At 32.9% G+C, this 23152-nt stretch overlaps 3 protein-coding genes across 3 annotated transcripts; 2 read left to right on the top strand and 1 right to left on the bottom strand.

The window, feature by feature from the left end:
- Positions 1 to 581: 581 nt before the first annotated feature.
- Positions 582 to 7939, bottom strand: LOAG_00186 (kunitz/Bovine pancreatic trypsin inhibitor domain-containing protein; the record flags this gene model as incomplete). The annotated part of the gene is made up of 19 exons (XM_020445365.1): positions 582 to 754; positions 913 to 1084; positions 1580 to 1725; positions 1904 to 2035; positions 2219 to 2404; positions 2508 to 2636; positions 2764 to 3099; positions 3304 to 3477; positions 3587 to 3733; positions 4075 to 4248; positions 4541 to 4690; positions 5004 to 5177; positions 5397 to 5546; positions 5931 to 6098; positions 6173 to 6316; positions 6452 to 6622; positions 6901 to 7032; positions 7239 to 7403; positions 7759 to 7939. 19 exons carry the CDS (start codon positions 7937 to 7939, stop codon positions 582 to 584), a joined length of 3204 nt encoding a protein of 1067 aa, XP_020304169.1.
- Positions 7940 to 9642: 1703 nt separating this feature from the next.
- On the top strand, positions 9643 to 10387 carry LOAG_00185 (hypothetical protein; the record flags this gene model as incomplete). The annotated part of the gene is made up of 2 exons (XM_003135725.1): positions 9643 to 9771; positions 10208 to 10387. The coding sequence occupies 2 exons, from the start codon at positions 9643 to 9645 to the stop codon at positions 10385 to 10387; spliced, it is 309 nt and encodes a 102-aa protein (XP_003135773.1).
- Positions 10388 to 14202: 3815 nt separating this feature from the next.
- Positions 14203 to 19664, top strand: LOAG_00184 (hypothetical protein; the record flags this gene model as incomplete). The annotated part of the gene is made up of 12 exons (XM_003135724.1): positions 14203 to 14304; positions 14376 to 14477; positions 14879 to 14984; positions 16017 to 16126; positions 16262 to 16473; positions 17056 to 17224; positions 17466 to 17640; positions 17790 to 17890; positions 18106 to 18250; positions 18553 to 18635; positions 18972 to 19137; positions 19546 to 19664. The coding sequence occupies 12 exons, from the start codon at positions 14203 to 14205 to the stop codon at positions 19662 to 19664; spliced, it is 1590 nt and encodes a 529-aa protein (XP_003135772.1).
- Positions 19665 to 23152: the final 3488 nt, after the last annotated feature.

The raw sequence follows: 23152 nt of genomic DNA, 5'->3' as shown, positions 1-23152 counted from the left end.
CAATTCGGATAATAGCCAAAATTGCAAAGATTTAGGTTTAATAGATGCATGTCCTTGGCTTTCCTTTCTCCTTTCGTGTAAACTTTCCAATGAATTTTCAAATACTAAAACCACACCTTACCCACTGAAATGACACTCGCAAACAACAAATGTGTTAAAATTTTTTCAACTATCCAAACTAATTTTTAGTTAAATAAATCTATGACATTGTAAAGTGTAAGTAATCATGACAGGAAAAGCAATTGTTTAACAGAAAAGTTCTAAATAGATGTAGCATGCAATCCATGAGTACAAGCTTTTTGCGCTATTAGTCTAGCACTGCAGGACAAAACATTGAAGCGAACAGAGTTCAAGACTGTGAGAAACAAAATAGTCTCAGAAAAATCAAGAAAAATATTTTTCAGATTGAAGAATCAATAGCATACACTACTTGTTTTGCATTTGTCTCCACATTGGCATACAGTTCATGAGTCTATATTATTGATTGACTCTTTTAGCAGTTAATTATCACATACTGATGATTGTCAAATTGCCCAGACTGCAATCAGTGTGACAGATCTAACACTTTGGTAATATAAAAGTTAACCTGGACAAGTCCTCGAGCATTCTGTTTGTGATGCGAAATTGTTCTGATTGCCTCGTATGCCATTGTATTGAAAAGGTAAACATTCATGATCATCAGCACTGTAGTACCACCGTGACAAATTCGCATTACCAGAACCGGGTGAAAGTGGTACTGAACATGGATTTGTTGCTAAAAATATTTGTCATTCTCTACCGGTTTTCAGAGTTTCAGAAAGATAACGGTTCATAGATATAGCTCCGCTCCGCAAAATTTCTTTATACTGACAAATCTATTTTTTTCAATTAACAAAAGATTTAAATTCCGCATAGAGAAAGAAAAAATGCTACCTCCAGGACAGCAGATAGTTGTTTCTGGTGTCGCACCAATATGGCACCAGTAATTTACCGGACACACCTCTTTATTCATTGCTGAACAAAAGAGTATTTGACTTACACTGGTTGTTGCTGGTTGTCCAATACACGGATTTTCCGACGGACGACATCGCAGTTGACAGGCTCTCTACAGATACAAGAATTTCAAATCAGATCATTTAGTTGCTATATAAAAGCACGGATAGTGTGGTTGACATTTACAAATTATTGTGCGGTATTTGCTTAAGTAAATTACTAGAGGAATAACTTACTTTCATCCATTCACTGTCACATGTCTCTTGGATTCTCTTGAACAAATGTGTAAAAGTATGTCTTTTAAATTACGAAATATTATTTAACTCATCAATTTAATTGATTACGTCAACAGTATGTGAATCTTTTTTTACAGACTACTATAACTGTCTACATCTGTTATCAGTAAATATATGCATAGTGCTAAGATTTCACTTCTAACTCTAAAATTAAAGTTTTGTGGAATAACAAGGATCTTAGCGATAAAATCCTCGTGAATTATTTTTTGAATTCTTTTTTCAAGAAATGATATAAGCATATTTGGTTTAAGACTAGCAAACACATTTCATTATCACAGCAATTATAAAATTACAAAGAAAGACCCATATACCTGTGATAAGAAATTATTCTGATTCCCCTTTATACCATGATATGTAAAAATTCGACATGTTCTTGTCACTGCATCATAATAGTAACGTTCTAACTCTTCGGCGCCTTCGCCTATTATCATTGGCAAATTACATGGATCATTAACTGCTGAAATTGCAAAATTCGCTGTTACCTGACTAACGTGTAAATTGTGCAACATTCAACAAAATCACGGATTCTTTGAGAACATTGTGGAAAATGTCGACGGTTTCAGTCGTTCTTACATTCCTTGTACCAAAAGGTTAGATATCAAATGGATTTTAATGCAATCATTAAAAAACATCACCTCCGGGACAGCAAATTGTAGTAAGCGAATTGCTACCAGGATGGCACCAGTAATCACTGGGACAGCTGTTTAAGTGCAGTGATGATACAACACAGGTTTGATAAACGCCTTTTGAAGTGGTAAACGGTTGGCCTAAAAGATGAAACAGATCCCGGCTTCTAGTCTTTGGTAGTTTGAAAGCTTTTTAATGATTTAGTTAATTGTGAATACTGAGATTAAAATAAACTTCAAGCAATAGTTTAAACCTACTGCTAAGTTAAATTTGAATTTTATCGTACTTATTTGTATGTGATTGAAAAGATCTAAAAATCAAACCATCAGGACAGGGATTTATTCTGCAGGCAATTTCACAGTTCTCTTTGTTCAAAAAATTATTAGCATTGCCATGCAATCCACTGTAGATGAATATTTCACAGACTCCTTTCCGCGAATTGTAATACCATCGTTGCAGTGATCCACCGCCGGTGCCGCGAGCCATTGGCTGCTCACAACGATTTCCTTCTGCAAAATAAACTTGAAAGAAATGAGAAGTTGAAGAATTCGCCTTTCCTTTGAATAATTCAAAGAAATTTGGAACGACTTTTGAAAAATTTCAAAATGGCACCGAAAGGACAACAAATCGTTGTTTCTGATGTTGCTCCATAGTGGCAATAAGTACCAGTGGCACATGCCTGTGAACTGGAACAAGTTTGTGGTGGCAGTGCTACTGACCGATTACATGGATTCACGAAAACTGAAATTTTTTACACAGAGAGTTGTGGTTGTGTGGCGCAGCAATCCAATCATAAAAAGGAGCAAACTTTCGTCTGAATGAAACTCATCTTACTTGTAAGAAATGCACAATTCAAAATAGTGCTAACCTGTGCAGGTAGATACGCAATCAGCTTCAGTTATAAAGTTATTTTGGTTTCCTTTTCTTCCATTATACTCGAAAGTTTTACAGGTTAACGTAGTTTCATCATAATACCAACGGTTGGCAGGTGGTGCAGGTGCTCCCTTGATACCTACTGACGAAGGCATCTTGCATATTGCAGAATTGCTTTCTGCGTCAGGGCAACATTGATACTCGTTTGGTACCAAGCCTAGATGACACCAATATTTTGACCCACAGCTATTTTCACCGAATGTGCAAAGTCGGGGTTGATTGGTGCTCATTTCCAACAATGGAACACCTTGTGGACATACATTCACATATGCTAGAAACAGATTACTCTTTTCAGTTTAAAAACGAATTATATGCAAACGATTTTTAGTCAATAACATATTTAAATTTGTAAATTTATAGCATAGGTAGAGAGAGTACTACAGAGTGACACGATAAAGTTTAATTGTCAATAAAAAATAGATGGATAAAATTCTACTTAATCCCTAATTTTTGATAAATAAATTGGTAAAAGTACCAGGACAAGCCATTTGGCACCCTTGCTTGCTCAGAAAGTTATTCTGATTACCCATCATACCGTGATAAGTAAATGACAGACACTGCCTGGAATTCATATCATAATACCATCGCTGCAAGTTTGCGTTTCCCATTCCTTCAGTCATTGGTTGCAGACAAATTGCATATTCTTGTGCTGCAGAATTCAATATTTGAAAATCCATATGGAAATTGATATCGGTCTAAGTTTAAACCATGAAAAACTATAATTTTTTGAACATTTAAAAATAAGATGAAATAGATACCTCTTCCTGGACAACATACGGTTGTTTGCGAGATTGCACCAATGTGGCACCAATAACCGTTAGCACATTGGTTATGAGAAATACACGATTGTGGACGCTCGTCCTGTCCCATTTGCGCATCACCCAAAGCACATGGGTTGACAAATGCTGAAATTGCATGCGAAAAATGTAAAAAGTTCATAATGATTGAGGTCGATAAATCTTTTAAATTTTGCAGATTTAATCAGTAAATTTAGTCAAAAAAGAAGGGATCAGATTTAAGTCTTTCTCAACTTTACGACCATTTTCAATTTTGGGATGAACAAATTTTGCATGCTACCGGTAAAAGACTGAAAAGTTTTCTGAGAATGTCTAGTAGCTGATCTCTCTGAAGACAGTGTTTAGTGCAGTAAGATGAGATCAGTGAAATTGCGACCACGTTAACTTCAAATGTCTTTATTTAGTGAATGAAACCATCTCAAGAACTGTGGAGAGAAGACTGTGCTGACCAGGACAGGCTTGCTCGCATTGTTGTTGGGTCAGGAAACTATTTTGGTTCCCGTACAAGCCACCGTAAGTAAATGATACACATTGATGGATATTGTTATTGAAGTACCATCGTTGGAGATTGGCTCCACCATCACCGATTGCAAGTGGCAGTTGACATACGATTGATTCCTTAACTGTAACGAGTAATGTAATCACAGCAAAATGTGCTCAAAGGTGGATGAAAAGTAAAATAGAGAATTTCTTGAATTGCATTTACTGTTATTAACGTGAGTTCACGCAAGGCTGATCCTTGAAGTTCATTACTTATCAACAAGTATACTCCATTTCGTCTCAATATCTACTTTGGAATGAACTTGTACATCAAATTCTGGCATGTTTTCGAAAAGTAATTCTGATCCTATATGATGCATTTGATAGATCATACAAAAGCTATACTAATTTCAAAATTAATTTCCGAAAAATTACTTCGGCCTGGACAACAAAGTGTTGTCCGCAGTTGAGCTCCTACATGACACCAGAATGTCGAGCTGCATGAATTGAACGACTTGCTACATATTTTGATATGACCATTGGTATCAGTTTCTGGATTACCGGATTCACAGGGATTTGTGAACCCTGGATGTAATATGGAATTAATTAAAAAATTTCTGATATATCTACAAATTTGTGGTCATTAATTCTCCATAAATGTACAGCGAAAAGATAGGATGCAAGTAGTTTTTACCAGTAAGAATGTTTAGTACCAAGAAAAAAATCAGCAACTATCAGTTGTGCATCATAGTTACCACGAATTGTAAAGTGCCTTTTGTTTTGGTGAGATCAAAATATTAGGAAAATATAATCAAATGGAAGGGGTTGAACTGCTATAAAACTGTCACCAATACAAAACAGGCTGAAAGTCCTTTTTCTTCTCCAAAAAAAAATTCACCTGGACAGACTTGCTGACACTGATGTTGTGTTAGAAAATTATTTTGATTTCCGTGCATTCCACCATAGCTAAATGGAATGCAATTTAGGCTATTTTGATCGAAATACCATCGTTTTAAGTTGGCATTACCAGAACCAAAGGCCAGCGATAATTTGCAAACAGCTGGACCTTCCACTACAAAAAAAGACATTTGTAAAAAATTTGTCCACTATCATAATCGTTAAATTTTCATAACATCTAAAAGAACCTTTATCAGTCTAAAGCTCTTATATCAGGTAGTAAAATTCAGAATTATGTGTAAATACCACGCAATCCAGAAGCCGATATAGACTGAAAATATTATGTAATTTGCTTCTACTAAGCACGAATTGCAGGATAAAATGATTAAGCTACCTCTTCCGGGACAACATACTGTTGTTTGCGGTATCGCACCGATGTGACACCAATGTGTTGTTGCACAACTGTTATAAATTGAGCTACAACTTAACGGACGATTATTCATTCCTTGCTGCGGTTTGCCCGATACACACGGATTCTCGAATACTGCAATTCTGGATGAGATCGACTTCGAATCCTTCTCAGAATGTAACAATGGCTTTATCTGTATTCTCATTGCTACATTTCGAAATGAGGTCATTTACGTTCATTTTTGTATAAGATTTGGAGACAATGAAGAAATTATGCAAGAGAAGGCTTCTTGTGGATAATGTTCAAAAATGGATCTATTGATTCACTGATTGATTCTTGAATCATTCTTTCTTCTCTAAAAGTTTTTATTTCTTGGTGACACAAAATTTTGTTCTAGTTAAAACAAAGATATCATACACACCGAGAAATGAGGAAATTTCCAAAAAAGCATCTCATTTCTTCATTCTCAGAGTGAATCTATTCTTGCAAATTTCAGCATTCATATTAAAACAGCCTAACCATAGCAAGTTCTGTCGCAGGTTTCCTGGCTTAAAAAGTTATTTTGGGTGCCCTTCAAGCCAGCATAAACGAAAGGCATGCATCGTTGACTAGCAACGTTCCAGTACCATCGCTGCAATTGGTAATTTCCTTGGCCTCTATCCACTTGTTGCTCACATGCATTACCTCCTGTAAATTTAAGAGAACATTACTGGAACATTGTAAATTTAGGGAAAAGCAGGTGGTGAATAAGGAAGTTTAACCAAGATTTGGACAGCAAACGGTCGTTTGTGGCTCAGCTCCAATATGACAATAGTGCCCAACAGGACATACTGATGGTTTGGCTGGTGAACACTGCACGATATTTCCCTGAATCTGATATGGTTCTCCGGCAGCACATGGATTCACTGAAACAAATTTTCTAATCTGAATAAAGTCAGCTTTTTGAAAGGGAAATTGATATTCTTGAGAATTCTTCCTGAAACTCAAACCTTATTTTAGTGCTAACTTAAAACTGAATTTGAAAAGCTAACAAAGCCAACCGGAACAAATCATTTGGCAGTCATTTTGGTTTAAAAAGTTATTTTCGTTTCCCTGCAATCCTCTATAAATGAATGGTTCACAGTGTTCTAAATTGGCATTGAAGTACCATCGTTGTAAAAAGGCATTTCCTAAACCCGTATTCAATACCTGATGACATCGATCTCCGGTTGCTGAAACAGAATATTTACTTCTGAAAAGTCACTAAAATCAAAAAGACCAAATCAGATCGTATTATCTAATAGTGCCTACTACAAATGAACAGATATGTTGCAGTATGACGGTGAATTTATTAGTGTCCAGTAAAATTAGTTGTGATTTCATATTAGAGATAATTATACTTCCATTCAATCTCAAACTTAATATCGGTTAGACTTAGACTTATAGCACTGCAATTTTTGACTTCAAACAGAATAGTATTTATAAAGTTAAGTTATATTGTTGAGTTTACGTGATCTATTGCAGCAGACGGTTGTTAACGGAGACTGTCCGATATGACAAAATTGGTTGACACCACAAACACTGTTACTAGAGCACGCAATTTGAGGGGTGCTGCTACCATATGCGCATGGATTCAATGCTTCTCAAAAATATAAGTTGATTTAGAATTTTATGTAATGCGCAAAGTCCTTTATCATAGATTGATAGCGCATTCTGATTATAATTATATGCTTAAGTGGAGGAGGGCTTACTAAAAAATGAAATTTTAGCAGTTTTTTGTATACAATATGCAAAATTTAGTAATGTAACAAGATTTTTCTTGTTTTGCAGATCGATTTGCTTCTAAACCTGAACACTGCTGCTGGCATTCCTGTAAAGATTCGAAGTTGTTCCGGTTTCCATTGATACCGCGATAATCGAATTGCTCACATGTTCTGGTATATTTGTTGAAGTAATATCGGACTTGTAAGGCATTGCCATGCCCCTGATCCAAATCTTGCTTGCATGGGTCAACTGCAATCTGATAATAAGCATGCAAGGTTGAACATGCGACATATGTATTGGTACTTGTTACTTAAGGTACAACAGATAAGACATTCGTTTCTGAGCTAAAATCGAAACATATATCTAAGAAAAAAAATTATAGCGACGATGGTGAAACATTATATTTCAATAAAAAGAAACTATGAAGTATGGATAGATTTGTATGGCATCCGGCAAATTTATATCACTTTAACATTAATATTTGCATATAATTCAATTAGCTATGTCACAGCTATGATAAGAGTGATTTGCGACGGGAAAGTTGTGATAGCAAATTGAGATTTTAAAGAGAAAAAACGGAATGGAAAGCTTGGAAGACAGAAACCTTCACATAATTTTTGACAGTTGTGCATTGATGGAAAATTATTTCCGTTTGCGCAACAACCGGACCAGTAAAACAGCTCGCATCGCATCCTAACTGAATTATAGTACCATCGCGGTATACGATATGGGCCAGTTCCTATTTGTCGAGGTAAATTACATGCTTTGGCATCTAAAAAATCCATTTTTGCTTAAATACTGGTTTAAACAGTTCCCCAATTTGCATAAATTATAACAAATAATTACTAATAAACTGCTTGTGGAATTAATGATCATTCAAGAACAATATAAAAATTAACCGCGGACTTGGCTTGCAGGATTAAATGAAAATGAAAATTGTTGCGGCACTGCTACACTTCGCTCCTTTATCAGTTTATGTCTTATTTCCTGCAATATTGCCGTAAGTTTGAAAGTATTGATTTTAAATTTGGAAGGAAGTACACACTTCATATTATACCAAAATGGTATAGGAAATCTTTTTTTATCCTTGTGCAAAGAACAGATCTGTGTTAAATAATGAAGATAAATGACGCTGATATGATAATAAGAACAAGGACTAATTGATGATAATTGATGCTATCAAGACCATTTCCTTAATTTACTATGCATTTTTATTTATATCGTTATGAAGAATATAAGAGTAATGTTTTTTTGTACATACTGAATATGTGTTACTGGTACGTAATTTGCAGTCTATAACTATCAATCGGAAGTGACCAATGATAATCAGCAACAATAACTTTTGCGATGAAACCATTACATTCAGTACCTTCATTTTATTACAAAGCGATGTAAAACTAAAAGGGTGAAAATTTCATTTCCTGAAAATAATATGAAATTTAAATAAATTATTAAGGATTATTTGAAGATTGCGAACAAAATAAGCTGAAAGAAATGTGCACTATAATGCCTCTAAATACAACAAACAAATTTTAAACAGATTTTTTTTCTCTCCTTTTGAGAGATAAACAATCTTTCCTTTTGCTGATTTTTTTTGAAACTTCCAAAGGAATTAGCATCAACAAAATATTTCATCAACAGAATGATATGTACAGGCACGACAAAAAACTATTGTATCGGTTATAAACCTAATAATAGGATGAACTACTTTTTAGTTCGATAAAATCAAATTTTAACTAAATTTTAATTTTAATGAGAGTGCATATTTCAGGTCTTTTCACCCTTATCGCTTTCTCTTCACCCTGAAATCTTGGCTAAAGTAGAAGAGTGTTGCAATTTTTATGATAGTATGACTCGTTGTATCTGATCTGGAATTGTCAACGCAATATGAAAATAATAACAACTACAAGATCTTAGATATAGTTTTCTGGAAAGAATTTGTTTTCGGAATTTTTTAACAAGTCAAAAAGACACTACTGAAATCAAATAGTTATCGTCTAGACAGATTAAGTAGCTCAAAATTGGAATTGCTCGCTAAAATTAATCCGTTCGTTGGATAAACGTATGGTTTAACAATTTCTCCTTTAAAAACTTTGACACATAATATTCGATATTTAGTTACTCCTTTTTTAGTATTCATGTTCTAACTAGTATGAACGAATGCTTTTCGTACTAATAGAGAAAAATAGTTTCCATAATCAAAGAAAAACTTCTATTTTTTTGATTTGAAATAGACAAAAAGGTAATTAATTTGTCAACTGATAGGATACCAGCTTGTAATCACCAAGATGGTTTGCAAAATGAAATTTCTTAAGAATTTTTTCTTAGGATTCCATGGCACGAATAAAAAACGACACTGGATATATTGGCATAGCCACAAACTGTCATTAAATAAATTGGTCTATAAAAAGTAGAGCCTTGAAGTAGAGTCTTACGGCTTAACATTGCAAAGCAGATCATTTAAAATAATAGCACCGAAGTAATTGGGATGGGAATAGACGTTGGCGGAAGAATATTGAGAATTAGGAAGAAGGAACGCAAAAAGTTAAAAGACTGGATTTGGCGCAAATTGTCGTACTCACTCTTATGTAACAGTGCTTGCAAATTTGTTGTCTCAGTGAATTTCAATTGAGAATACTCATCCATTATTTCTTCTTTTCCTCTTCATTGAAATCCTCCCTAAAGCATACTCTCCACAAATATCAAATTCAATAAGAGCAAGAACTTGTTTTGTCGTGTATGTGTGCTTCACTACTTGGCGGAAAAAAACTTGACATCTCTCGACTTTGCCTTTCTTACTAATGCAAATAAAAATCTCAATGAAGCATTTATCCACCATTCAGAAAATAAATATTGTACTTTAACGTAATGTGAAGTCATTTTATCCAATAACGATTGCGCCTCTTAATGAATTATATTCTATCCTATCATTCACCAGAAGAAAGGTTCGCTGAATTTCCTTCAAAATCTTGATCAATCTCTTAGAAATAAATCTATAAATTGATAATCAAGGAATCACATTCTAGTATACCTCTTTCAGTCTTCAATTTTAGAACACCAGAGGACCAAAATCGCAAGCTTCAAATTCGACTTATGGAACAACGAAAGTTAACATTTTCCGGGAATATGCGAGTTTGATGCATGAGTCATCTGTTTTTTGGCCTTTATTAAATCATGAAAAAAGTTTTCCTTACAAAATTTGGCCGGTAATTAAATCGGAAAATGACATATAGAGTAAAAGACAACATATAACATATAAAAATGAATGCATTCTTATTATGACCATTATTGGTTTATTTAGTTATTTAATGCAGTGTATCTCCTGCTGATAATACATCCTTTGGTACTTCTCCATCATTTAGCTTAATCTATAAAATGCCTAAATCACAAGTAATTCATACTATTTGATTTTTATGGTTAGAATTCTTCTTAACTTACCTTGTACGGAATCACATATTTCAATGAGATATCCAAATATCACAGTGTAAAAATGAAGGTACAATAAGAATAAAGGAAGGATAATAGCAGTCGTAATAACAGAATGAATTAAATTTAAAAATGGAAAAAAAGGAGAACGAATTGTTAAGTATGGCAGAAACGCCAGAAGTGATCATTAGGTAATTACTGAATACTATCAATATAAGACTAATCGAAACTGCCAATCAAATCTTTCGTAATCAAAAATGATTTTATGTTCCAATGTGTGCCTCCCCCGAAAGAAATACAAACATAACTGAAAGTACTCAAAGCTGTTTGCAATGATTCCTCACACTGATTAAAATTTACTTCCTTTTGCTAAATTAAAGATATGTCTAATTTGGACCGAAATTAAGCTCATTAATTATTCGGAAACGTATAGAAGACTTCTATCTTAATCAAAATCTTCTATTCAAATCTTTCTCCTTTTGTTTAAGCAAAGCTATAATTAATTTGAATGTAATCATTAATTGTCCATTTGCTAGTTTAATTCAATATGCCAACACCAAATTGAGTTTTGCTTTATTCTATTGAAAACTGAAAATCGATTGATTGCTGATGAAATCTTTTTATAGAGCTCTTGAAACATTGCATACTTTGTTTCAGAAAGTTTAAAGTGTGTGCTAGCGATGACACTTAAAATGAAATTAAGGCATATACCTAGGATGGTGATTGACTTGAATTTCAAGGTTTTGTTCCAGAGAAATCAACCTTCAATTTTAACTTATTTCCAGAAAACTTGGCAAAAATAACTGTATGGATTGAACTTAGTTACAATTGCAAATTGTGGTGTAACGGTTTTTTTTTTTTTTTTTTAAAGCAAACATGAACCACTAATGTGTTTGAGCAGTTGTATATTGATTGCCGGAATTGCTTCTGGGAATTATCTATTCTGCCAATAGCTCTCAACTGCACTTCTTTTTGCTTATCAGAAGCCTACACATCCCACTGCATTTTTCTTCTAATGCAAATATTTCATTCATACCTTTGACAGAAAGTCTCATTTGGGCATGTGATAATTCTCGCATTTTCCCGAAAGAAAAGTACTTCGGGCCTTTTTTTGCCTTTGCTGTGCTGTAACACTTTATTGATTGATTGCAACTTCAATTAATTAATCAATGAGTAACCTGTAAATATTTCCGGACTTTTCTTCTGTGTCTTTTCCTCATTCCTCTTTTCTTCTTTGATTTTGATCTCGTTTTATGTCTTATTTTTCTTGTGTAAATTGTTTACACCATCATTGATTGTGTCACATTAGTTTATTTGTTTATTAGTTTTAGTCACCGCTTCTTCTCGGAATAGATTGAGCAAAATGCTAAAAAAAAAAAATGGAATAAGATTGGTGTAATATAAAGAACGTGTATCAGACAACAACCAAATTGCCGAATTTATAATTTTTAAAAAACAAGAAAAGAATTTTTTAATTTAGCATCAGTTTTAATCTGTGGGAAAACCACCGAGTGAAAAGAAGGTCAGAGGGTTATCTTTTCTTCATTTATTATCTTATTGATTTATTAATATCACATTTACTACTAATAATATCGATCGTATAGAGTGAGTGTAGATGTTCAATGTGATCATTAGCCTGACCGGATCCTGTTATTTCTTTCACTAAATCATTGCAATATCTTATCTTGAAATCCTAACAAACAAATAATCGTGCATTGTATATAACAGAAGAATGAGTCAAAAATATGAAACCGGTCAATATTTTGTTCTGAGTATTGATTGCTTAACATTTTTTGAGAGTATATTGATTGCTTAACATTTTTTGAGAGTATATTGATTGCTTAACATTTTTTGAGAGTATATTGATTGCTTAACATTTTTTGAGAGTATATTGATTGCTTAACATTTTTTTGAGAGTATATTGATTGCTTAACATTTTTTTGAGAGTATATTGATTGCTTAACATTTTTTTTGCTACAAAAAAAAAAAGACAAAACATTTCAGAGAGTGCAAAAATATTTGTTGTATTGAGCCTAGAAACTAGCTTTTTGTTAATTTGCTTATGCTTTTATCACTTCGAGGAGGCTGCAAGTAACCCTTTTTACTCTCTCGATATGATTTTTGTGTGCTTGTTAGCCAGGTGTTCCTCTTCGATTAGAAGAGTCCCAATGATTATTAGTCGTTGACTTGGCCAAAGTCCAATGATATTACTCGTTGTTGACTTTAAATGGCAATTAAATGAGTCAATGAGAAAGTATCGTTCATATTTATACGAATTACTGCTCTATACCGATTTTATTTGTTATGCAAAACTGCATCATTTCTATTCCTTTTGGTATGCAAAATTTCAGTCTTATTCGGCGATCAAATATATTACATTATTTCTTATATACTTCTAAAGATTAGCAAGCGAAAAAAAGTTTTCTGGGCGGGATGATCTGTTGCTGTCTTCAGTTTCTTAATTATTATTGCTAATACCTTTAACAAATTAAAAAATTCCAAATTATTCGAAATTACCCAAGCTATCTTTGCAATCATTAGCCAATGGTATAAGTTATTTTTTGTACAGAGTCCTCGGACTATGATGGACTTGAAATCTTCGTGGTGAACTTTTGTTTCAGAACATTTAATAAGAAGTCCAAAATGAAATTCATGATGACTACCGAATCAGTAACAATTTGTTCTAATAATTTTCTCAGGTGCTGATGCATTGGTTTAACCAAAAAGTCCCTCCTTCCCAGAACTTTCAAGAATTCTGGAGATAACCTAAATGGGTCACGCAGGATTACCTTGCTATCTTGTTTGCTAGATACATTTCAAAAACAAAAAAGGTTATTGTAGGAATCAATAAGGTATTTTACATTCTATATTCTATATTTTTTCATATTTAACCTAATTAACAAGTGTGGTGATTTTCACTTTCAAGCAATCAATAAAGTTTTCAAAATTCACATTGTGTATCTCAGTGATGTAGTGGGGAGAAAGTGAAACGAATTGATGGGAATATGATAGGATGTAGAAGTGAGATTAGCAAGATTTAGATGAAACATTGTGATACAATGGGTTCCACAAGCATATATATTTATCAGACAACTTTTTAAAGCACTTCTTCTGTCATCATTTGTTTCATTTCACTTGCTGCTTTCTCTCTAGTAAAAAAAATTGAAAAGTTCCGAAATTCAGTTTGTATTTTTTGAAATAGGAAAGCAATTCATTTAGGCAGCTGTCTAATTAGAGGTGTTATGTAGTGAGCCTTAAATTTATGCATAATTTAAGAGCAATAACATAGAGATCGATTGAACTTTAGGTTCGATTGTTTGAGAGGCTTTTTAGAAAATTGTCATGATGTCATTAATTGATGCTGGTAATTTTAAATTATCTGCATGTTTCATAAGCTACACCAAATTCAACAAAAAATTTCAATTGATTATTTCAAATAAATTAATAATTTATTATCTATTATTTATGTAGTCATAACCACGGCAAGGATGTTAACATCCTTATCATTGCTATTTGTGGAAGTTATCAAATTTCAGGTAAATTATCGACTTTCAGAGCAGCAGTGCTTGTTTGTCAACAGTTGTTATTCCTTGAAAACGAATCTTCTGTTTAGCAGTCAAAAATGCCGATAAAATCCGAACTTACAGATGTTGATGTTCCTTGCGTATCTTTCCATGAAATGATTTTTTCCGAAATACGGCGATATAGCAATGAAGTAGCATTGGTAAACCAAACTTTTTACTACCATAATTTTTGGTATTATTTAAAAAACAGTTTAATATTTATATTTTCTAGATAAACAACAGTACGGATGAAATGTTTACGTTTGAGGATATTCTACTCAAAACAAAATATATAGCAAATTCATTACTTGCAATGGGAATAGAAAAAGGCGAGGTAAAACATTTTGTCTGTTTTATGCGTTTGTTAATGCATGAAAATCTATCTTTTTTGAACTCAAAACTTAAAAAATCACAGAAAAGTATAAGAAAGCATAAACTGCTTTTACTTTATCTGTTGAAGTGATATCTGAACCAATTTTTTTCTTTGCTCCCGAGAGAAGCTTATCTAATCAGTCTATTACTCTTTTGTTTATTTATTTTGCTGAGACGAGTGCCTTTCTCTGAGCTTTTAAAACAAAATTATAAATATCTGATACTAGGTGAAACATAACATTGGTGAAATATTCGTTCTCTTCCATGCAGTTCATTCCTTTTCATTTTCATACAGAATGAATTTCTCCTTTTCTTTGAAGTAAAATAAATCGTCGGGAAATTTATTTTCCTTCAATATTCTAGCCGATAATTCTATGCGTGCCAAATTGTCCAGAGTTTGTATGGCTATTTTTGGGAATATCGCTTGCTGGTGGCATTGTATGTCCATTACATCCGAGCTTCTCAAAAGGTCCATTTGATAGTTCGCATCTTTTTTTTTAAATTTCATTTCATTTCTCCAAAAATAGTTAAACAGTTGCTGATTTATCATCAAAAATAAACAATCAATAAAGGAATGGCGTAGAAATAATTATAGCTTTGAATTTTCCGTTTGGTATTGCAATAAATTCTTAAATAAATGTCGTTGTATACCATTTTATTGCTCATTTCTTCCTTTATGTTTTTTGCTAATAACGTATTAACTGCCAAGAATAGATAATAAACAGATGACAAAGTTGTCCAAATAAATCAAAATGGGTCATATAGCAACGAAGATAACTTATAAAGTCGACAATGCATTTCGTCAGGAAGGAGAGAAGAGCCTTAAAGATTAAAGAAGACACCAGAATTTGACAATGGTCAACTGAAAGTAACGAGCAAAGTTGGTCCTCTCACAACAGCAAAAAAAGTTCCCGAAGAACTTGAAGTCATAGTATGATCATCCGATATTTGGAGCAAATTGAAAATTAACAAGATCAATGATAGATTCCTCGAGAACTGATCGACGTTGTTGTTCGGGAGGAAATTTGATAGACTGTTCACTTTAGCTTTTGGATTTCCTGCGAAGCCATAACATTTGAGACCCATAATATCTTAGGAAATAAATAATGCAATGTACTGATAATGCAGCTCCTGCAGCCTGTGACAAAAAGAACCTAATTCTTCTCTGCGACAACGTCTAAAAGTATGTCGGAAAACCGATGCTTCAAATTTTGGACGAATGAATCATGAAATTTTGCTGCATCAGTGATAGCCTATCTGACCTTTCACCAATTAATTCTTACTTCTTCAATCGTCCCTACAAATTTTTGCCTGAAAGACGCTTCTGTAATCTACAGCATGCAAAAAATGCTTTCAGAGAGTTCATTGAGTGCAGAAGCGCAGGTTTCTAGGCTACAGGATAAAATAAACCTATTTATTGTTTGTGAAAATATTTTGTTTGTTATTTCCCATTTGATTAGCAAAAATATTCTTAATCTTCTTTGCAATGATTATATTGCAGACGAAATGCGTTGGCAAATAATGGATTCGACGTCGAGGTTCGCTTTCGTCGTACCGGATGCATTAGATAACGTATCGGCGGTATTCAACGAGTTGAGCATCGATCATAGGGTACGTAAAAAACTGTTCCAAAAAAATTTATGATAAATTTGGTAGGTTTTTTATTGAATATTTCCAGAAATTTTAGCACTCCTTGAATACATGCATCCTTTACAGTGAATGCAAAGTGATAAAATATGACTTCAGGTAATTTGCATTGGTAATCGCCAGGTATCTAAGGGATTCCCAATCCTGAATGATTTAGCCTTGACAGCAGCTCGTTGTTCTTCGACATATCCAGAAATGACGCCTGAAGAGGACATTGTCTTCTTACCCTATTCAACAGGAACAAGTGGACCACGAAAGGGAGTCGCCATAACGCATTTTGTCCTCAATGGTATGCTGAAAACGTTCAACAAGTGCGATATTTTTCACTATTTGCCATGCAAAAAAAGAATTGTTACCTACTCAAAAATGCCAATATTTAACAAATTAATAGGTTGATATTTGCTTAAATTAGAAGTTAATAGTAATATTTTAACAAGCTAAGAAATCTTTATTTAATTCCTGAAGAGAAAATAGAATTAGAAGAGAAATTGGTAAATAGCAGGTGTCTGTTCTAGAAAGAGTTAGTGAAGTTCCTGAACTATAATATCATTTCAAATCTCGCACATCATTCCAACTTCAAAGGTTCATTTCTTTGTAACAGAGATATATCCATAAAATTTCAAATACTGTTGCACTGCTAAGAACTGATCGAGTAGTAATGTGATGATTCAACGTCTGATAGCAACTAACAGATTTCGTTACCAATTCATCGGAACAATCGATCAGTATTTCATGCGCACATTTGTCATGATTTTATTAATTTCTCATATATTTCTTCATCTCCTTAATATTTTCCCAAGAAAATGTCATATTTCACTGCTTCTGAGAGTTAAAACATATTTTATTATTGGGAAGATAATCTACAGTTGATAATCATTTTGTTTGCATTTCAGTAAGGAGGCTTACGATTTACCAAGTCGTGGTGAGTTTATTCTTTCCAGTGCTCTATTTCATGATACTTTCGGACGTGATGTGCTCTTTTCGTCGTTATCAAACGGTGCAACAGTGGTTACATTGAAAGATGAAGTGGAAACATTAGCAAAATGCATTCATGTATACAAGGTTTGATATCAGTTTATGCCTGCTTACTTTTCTGCTTTCAAAACTACATTTTAACTACCTTAATCACTTCAATGGCACTGACTGTATGTCGTAACCGAGGGAAGCTAAAGCTTCATTACTAAATATATCGTAATCTAGCGTCTACCTTCAAGCAACGTAATTCCTAGATTATATCCAAAATTGATTTTTTGGCCTAAATTCTCAGTCTTGCTTTTTTGCTTAAGCTAGCACTATTTTACAGGTCAAAATATTATTTGTCAGTCCCACTACACTCAGGCATCTTTGCGATACAGATATAATTAATCGTTATCCATATTATCACCTGAAAACTGTTGTAATCGGAACGGAAGCGATTGGCGAAGATACGATAAAGCGTGCCTACCGTTGCTTACCATCTGTTAAGCATTTCAGTGCAGGTAAGGTATTATTTCATGCCTAATCAAATTTCGATTTCTATTTCCATAATTTGCTTGGTTTTAAAACATGTGACACAATATTCTCTGACCATTAGATATCAGTTTCCAGTTAATTCAATTCAAGTTTTTTAGTTCTTCAGTCATTTCAGTTTACGAAATGACTGAAGCAGGAGTAATCTGCAGGACAACCAAACTTTCTCCTTTCATATCTCGCTCATGTGGAACACTCTGTGCTGGCTTAAGCATGATGGTCTTTTCTTTCTCACTTGCTTTGCTTTTCTTCAAAATTATATTTTTTTCTTTTTTGAGGGCTTTGCGTTTAATATGAAGTTTTTGAAATGAAGTATTATAATCGTCAAAGAGTAAACTTCCTAAAATAGGAAAATTTCACTTTCTACTCTTTTAAAGGATAAAAGAGAAAAACGTCTGTCTTATCAAACAATAGTAACAAGAAAACTTGTTAAGGTGATAGATATGGTAAGTGGAGCTGAAGTTGGCATGAATGAACAAGGCCTCATTCTGCTCCGAGGACAAACTGTGGTATCACCTTACTGGAAGAATGACAAAGCTACGTTTGAAGATTTTGAACGAAATGGTTGGAGAAATACTGGTATACATTTAATACCTTCCAATCAGAAATAATTAAATTTAACGGAAGTTAAAAAAATTACTATAAACAAAAGTAACGTATTTATAGATTGCTTATAAATCAATGTATCATAAGAGCAGTGTTTTTGTATCGAAAATCTTACAAAAACCTATGATTGTAACAGAATATTTGTAAAATAAGGTGATAAATTTTCATGCAAACTCTCGAAAATGTTTCAACATGCAGAATTGAATATTAAAAAAAAGAATTGGCTATCGAAAACAAGTATAAGAGTATGAGACGTAATTCAATGAATTTTGTAGGTGATATTGGGTTTTATGATAAACACGGTAATGTCTTTCTCGTTGATCGAGAGAAGCAAATGATTAAGGTTGATGGTTTTCAGGTATAGTTTTTAAAATTTTCGTACCAAATTTGGAAAAAAGTTTGAAAAGAATACTTTTTAAATACAATTCGGTTATCATTTTTTAGGATCGACTTATCCCAACCACTCTTTTAAGTTAACAAATCAAAGAGTAATAGTTGCATCCAAGCTTCTAATAGCCCCTTTCCTTCTAAGGTGAAGAATGGAAATAAGGCTTGGAGTTGGACTTAATTACTTTTACTGCTAATTACTGTTAATTAACTTTTACTAGAGGAGCTGACTTTTGCGTTCTTACGAACTACGAAATTAATGGAATTCTCAAAAATATTACGTACACCAAATGAATTTCACGTTTAGGTGACACCACAAGAGCTGGAATCTATCCTGTTGACTCATCCGTCCATTGCTGAAGCAGCCATTGTACCAGCGACAAAAGTAAATCAACAAGAAATACCGGTAGCTTTCGTGGTGCTGAAACCCCGTATGCCCGCTACTGCTGAACAGATTAAGGAGTTTGTTAATGGTATATTTGAACTTCTACTTGGAATGCATATACAATTTTTTTTTCAATTGAAGAAATCTATCTAATTCGAATTGATCTGCTTTGGTTTTTTACTTATAGATCGGTTTATTTTCATCACCAACCGATACCAGTTGGTGATTCAGCATTGAAAGAAGACCTAATGGTCAATTGTGTGAACTCAAACTTTCTTGTTAAGGTGATGAGAATAAACCGATCTGCAAGTAAATTGTATCATTAATTGAATGAAAAGTGCCATAAATATGAGGAGAGAGCAGATTAATTCTTGACAACCATTATAAATTTTGAATCTAATTATGTTTCGAATGCTTCGCAGGTAACGATCCTTTTAAAAACTAACATCATATTCCACTGTCACATTCTCATAGGAGTTATCAGTTTCATTTTCAGAACGTGTTATGCGTTATAAACAGGTGGATGTTGTCGTGATAGCGATGACACTACCTCGATCACCAGGTGGTAAAATACTTTGGCGATTGTTACGCGAGGCTGCTAACAGATACACATAAATTGTATTCGCAATCACAATCACTGAATTTATTTGAGTATTCTATTCTTCTACTTAATTTACAAGGTCTAAATAATGGATAAACCTATATTTTCTTCATTTGAAGCAGTGGTAGCGCTGTTGTCATTGCATTACATTTAAAAAAAATGTTTACTTTACTAGCTTATGAGGTTTTTATCAAATAGCGATAGTAATAAAGTAACGCAAATGAAAGCAAGAGCAAGAAAGAATGTCCATTCCAAGGCCTAGATATTATGGTTGCTGTGTTTCATTCTTATACATTTGTATATTTGTAGCTTATTTCATTACCATTCTATAAACTTCGGGATACAAATTTTAAGCTAGAAAATGAATGTTTTATCGTTAATTTAATTTATTTTACTGCTTAACAATCTGTACTTGGCTCGTTCTCAAAAGATGCAGTTGTTTATTTCAGTTCATTTCTGGTAAAATCTGCTTGTAAAAAGTTCCCTACTAAGTGAATTGTTCTGGATTTTTATATATAACATATTGTCACTTAGCATTGTTGTATTATTTCAACTAAGACTGATAATAAATTTTAGCAGTAAATGAAAGTGATTTCGAATCATATTATTCACTTCGCAACGTGTGGCTTACGCAGAATTACTGATGCAAAGGGTGGATTAAAATGTGTCATAACTGAACTTTACTTCGTTTCTAGTATCTGGCAATGCTTCATTGTTATCGATGTTTAGTGATGATAAATATAACAGTGATTACAATGTGGCTTGCACAGAATTATTTATGAAAAAGGTTAATTAAATGAGTGAGAGAAGTGGTGTCATTAGGATAAGATATATAATGATCTAAAAAGGAGAAGTTCAAATCGCCCTCATTTCTAAACCTTATCGGTAGGAAATATTTCTTCTTTAGGGATCAATCAGTTTATCCGCTCTCACATACACAAACTTGTTTTGTCGCTTTCGTCATCTATTACCTCCTTTCGCTTCAATTTTATTCTCCGCAATCCATCCCTTCTGCCTCTTTTCGTCATCCATCCTGATCGCAAATACCGATAAATCAAAACGTCACGTTTTCTGTCGATTAGTTTTGAAAGTTTTTAGGCTAAATTTGTTTTTCACTGAAAATGAGTGATAAAATCTCAGATCATTCAATAATGATCAATATAACAATTCGTTCGCAGAACTGGTACTCCTGTGACGTTGATTTCTATTCTTTTCTTATAAGATTTGTAACATTCGATGTATTTAGTGAGTGTATTTAGTGAGTGAATCATTTAAAGCACTTTGAAATTCCAGTGAAATTTCATTTAAGAATCCTACTATTTTCATTCTACCAAAAGTTTAAAACCAAAATTTTAGTAATGTCTTCCATTTATTGAATAAAATAAGTATAGATTGTTTCAAAAAAGATTATTATATCACGCAAACTTTTATTTGCAAGAACAATGACGAAAAGAGAGGTTATTGTAAATCTGTGATTGATAAAAAAGAACTGTTTCATATCTATTTGATCAATGAAGCAAAAGTATTTCAGTATTCCAGGCCAACTTCTTCAATTTCATTCACTGATGCATATCTTCAAGTAATCATTACGCTAACAATATTCAGAGAGTTGGAAGGCTGCTAAATGGAATGTTTTCCTATTTCCCTGCAAATTAATTTTTTATGCCTTGAATTTCTTGCAATACTGGATAATACTGTATTAAAATTGATGGAATTAACCAAACTATTTTAAACTCTCATTGATTTGCTCTTTTCTCTCCAGCTATTTATCCTTTCACAATTACTCCAATTCTATTTCTCTTTTCAAATATCTTTCTTGAATGAAAGTCTGTAGGTTCATGAATGAAAATATACAATTTCTTGTTCTAAAATTTGCAAAAATTCAAGAAGGACACTTAATAACGAGGTGGTACTTTAAATAGTTGTTAGCATTAACAAAGCGATAAATGATGGATATGCTGTTGTCGTGGTCATCAGAATAATTGCCATTCATTTATCTTCTCTTTCAACTGATTTAACATAATTTCCACTGGTACACTAGTATATTGTTCCCCTTTTTCTTCACATTTTGAAACACAAAGTATTTTATCGAATTGTTCTACCTGGATAGCTACTTTGATGATGTTTGCTCTGTGGGAATCTCAATTTCTCACCAATTATTAGTATTGCTTGATTCTCCCACCATCTCTTACCACATTAAATACATGGCTATTTCTTTGAATTAAAAGTTTTCAACATTTCTTGCGGTAATTCAAAGTTTTCAATATAAATCGCATATGTTTTTTTTTATTTGTACGAAATTAAATTTATGCAATTAAACACTAACTTACTGCTTCATTGATTTAATTTAATTTGTTACTGGAAGCAATTCCAAAAGTTTAACTAACTTTTTCCAGCAGTAAAACTAAATTAAAATAGTTTTAATGAAATGAGGTATAATCTAATATGTTAACTGCTGCACCATTTTTGATCGGAAGAGTGAAAAAGAGAACAAATCTGTAAGACCATTCCTCTCAAAGGGATGTTTTCTTCTTCCCCATGAGAAGATGAAGATAAAAATGAATTGATTAGGAAATGATCAATTATATTTCAACTTTGATACTTTGAGTCTAATTGGCAAACATTTTTGATCTTTCCGTCTTATGCTATGCAGGAACCAATTCAAGGAAATATAAAAAATTTAAGAAAAAAAAAGTCCAATGGAAAAACATTGATAGGCAGTTTAATTTTTTTTCCTTTTTCTATCTTTAGCACTAATTATTACTTTAAAATGCATGACAAGTATCATAACAATAGAATTTATTGCGTATCAAATTCCGCACCTTACTTCTCGAGTTTATTTTCTGCTTTCAGCAATCTGTCACTACTGGAAAGAGTTACGTTGTCGCAGAGATAATTCATTATTTCATTAATATTATCTATTGATATTATTTACAATTTATTTATAATTATTTAAAAAAATACCATCCAATATGTGCAATTTTCTAATTCTAAATTTAGGTTAGAAAGGTTAGGAAATATCGGTGAAATTAAGATACCTGATCCTGAAAAAGCATTCTGCAAATGTTTATTAGTCTTGACAAAAGAAAATAACAATTTTTCAGAAAAATTTTAGCCCACTTGCATTTTAAGACTGGAAAAGCAGATTGGCCAAAATATGTTTTGTTTTTGAAATTAATTGAAGCCATAAAACGAATATATGAAATAAGCGCTTTGAAGATGCAATGCTTACTTATTTCGGGGTTTTTCTTTCTTGGAATGCGTAAAATCTAATCTTATCCAAATTTAGGATTCTTAAATCCAAAAAAAAATTAAATGGTTTTCATATACAAATTGATGCACAATGCTTATAAAATTCACGAAAAGAATCTAGTACTAACTTCGGTTAAATATTTTTGGACAAGAGAAATGATCATATCAGTGTGAGAGTAGTAGCAAAATTGCTCAGCAACAAATGATCTCTTTGATTTTCAGTTGGAACAGTCACAAATTATTGCATCTT

This window comes from Loa loa (genome assembly GCF_000183805.2).
Source record: "Loa loa unplaced genomic scaffold supercont3.17, whole genome shotgun sequence".
Taxonomy (NCBI): domain Eukaryota; kingdom Metazoa; phylum Nematoda; class Chromadorea; order Rhabditida; family Onchocercidae; genus Loa; species Loa loa.
This window is presented reverse-complemented; position numbering and strand designations above follow the sequence as displayed.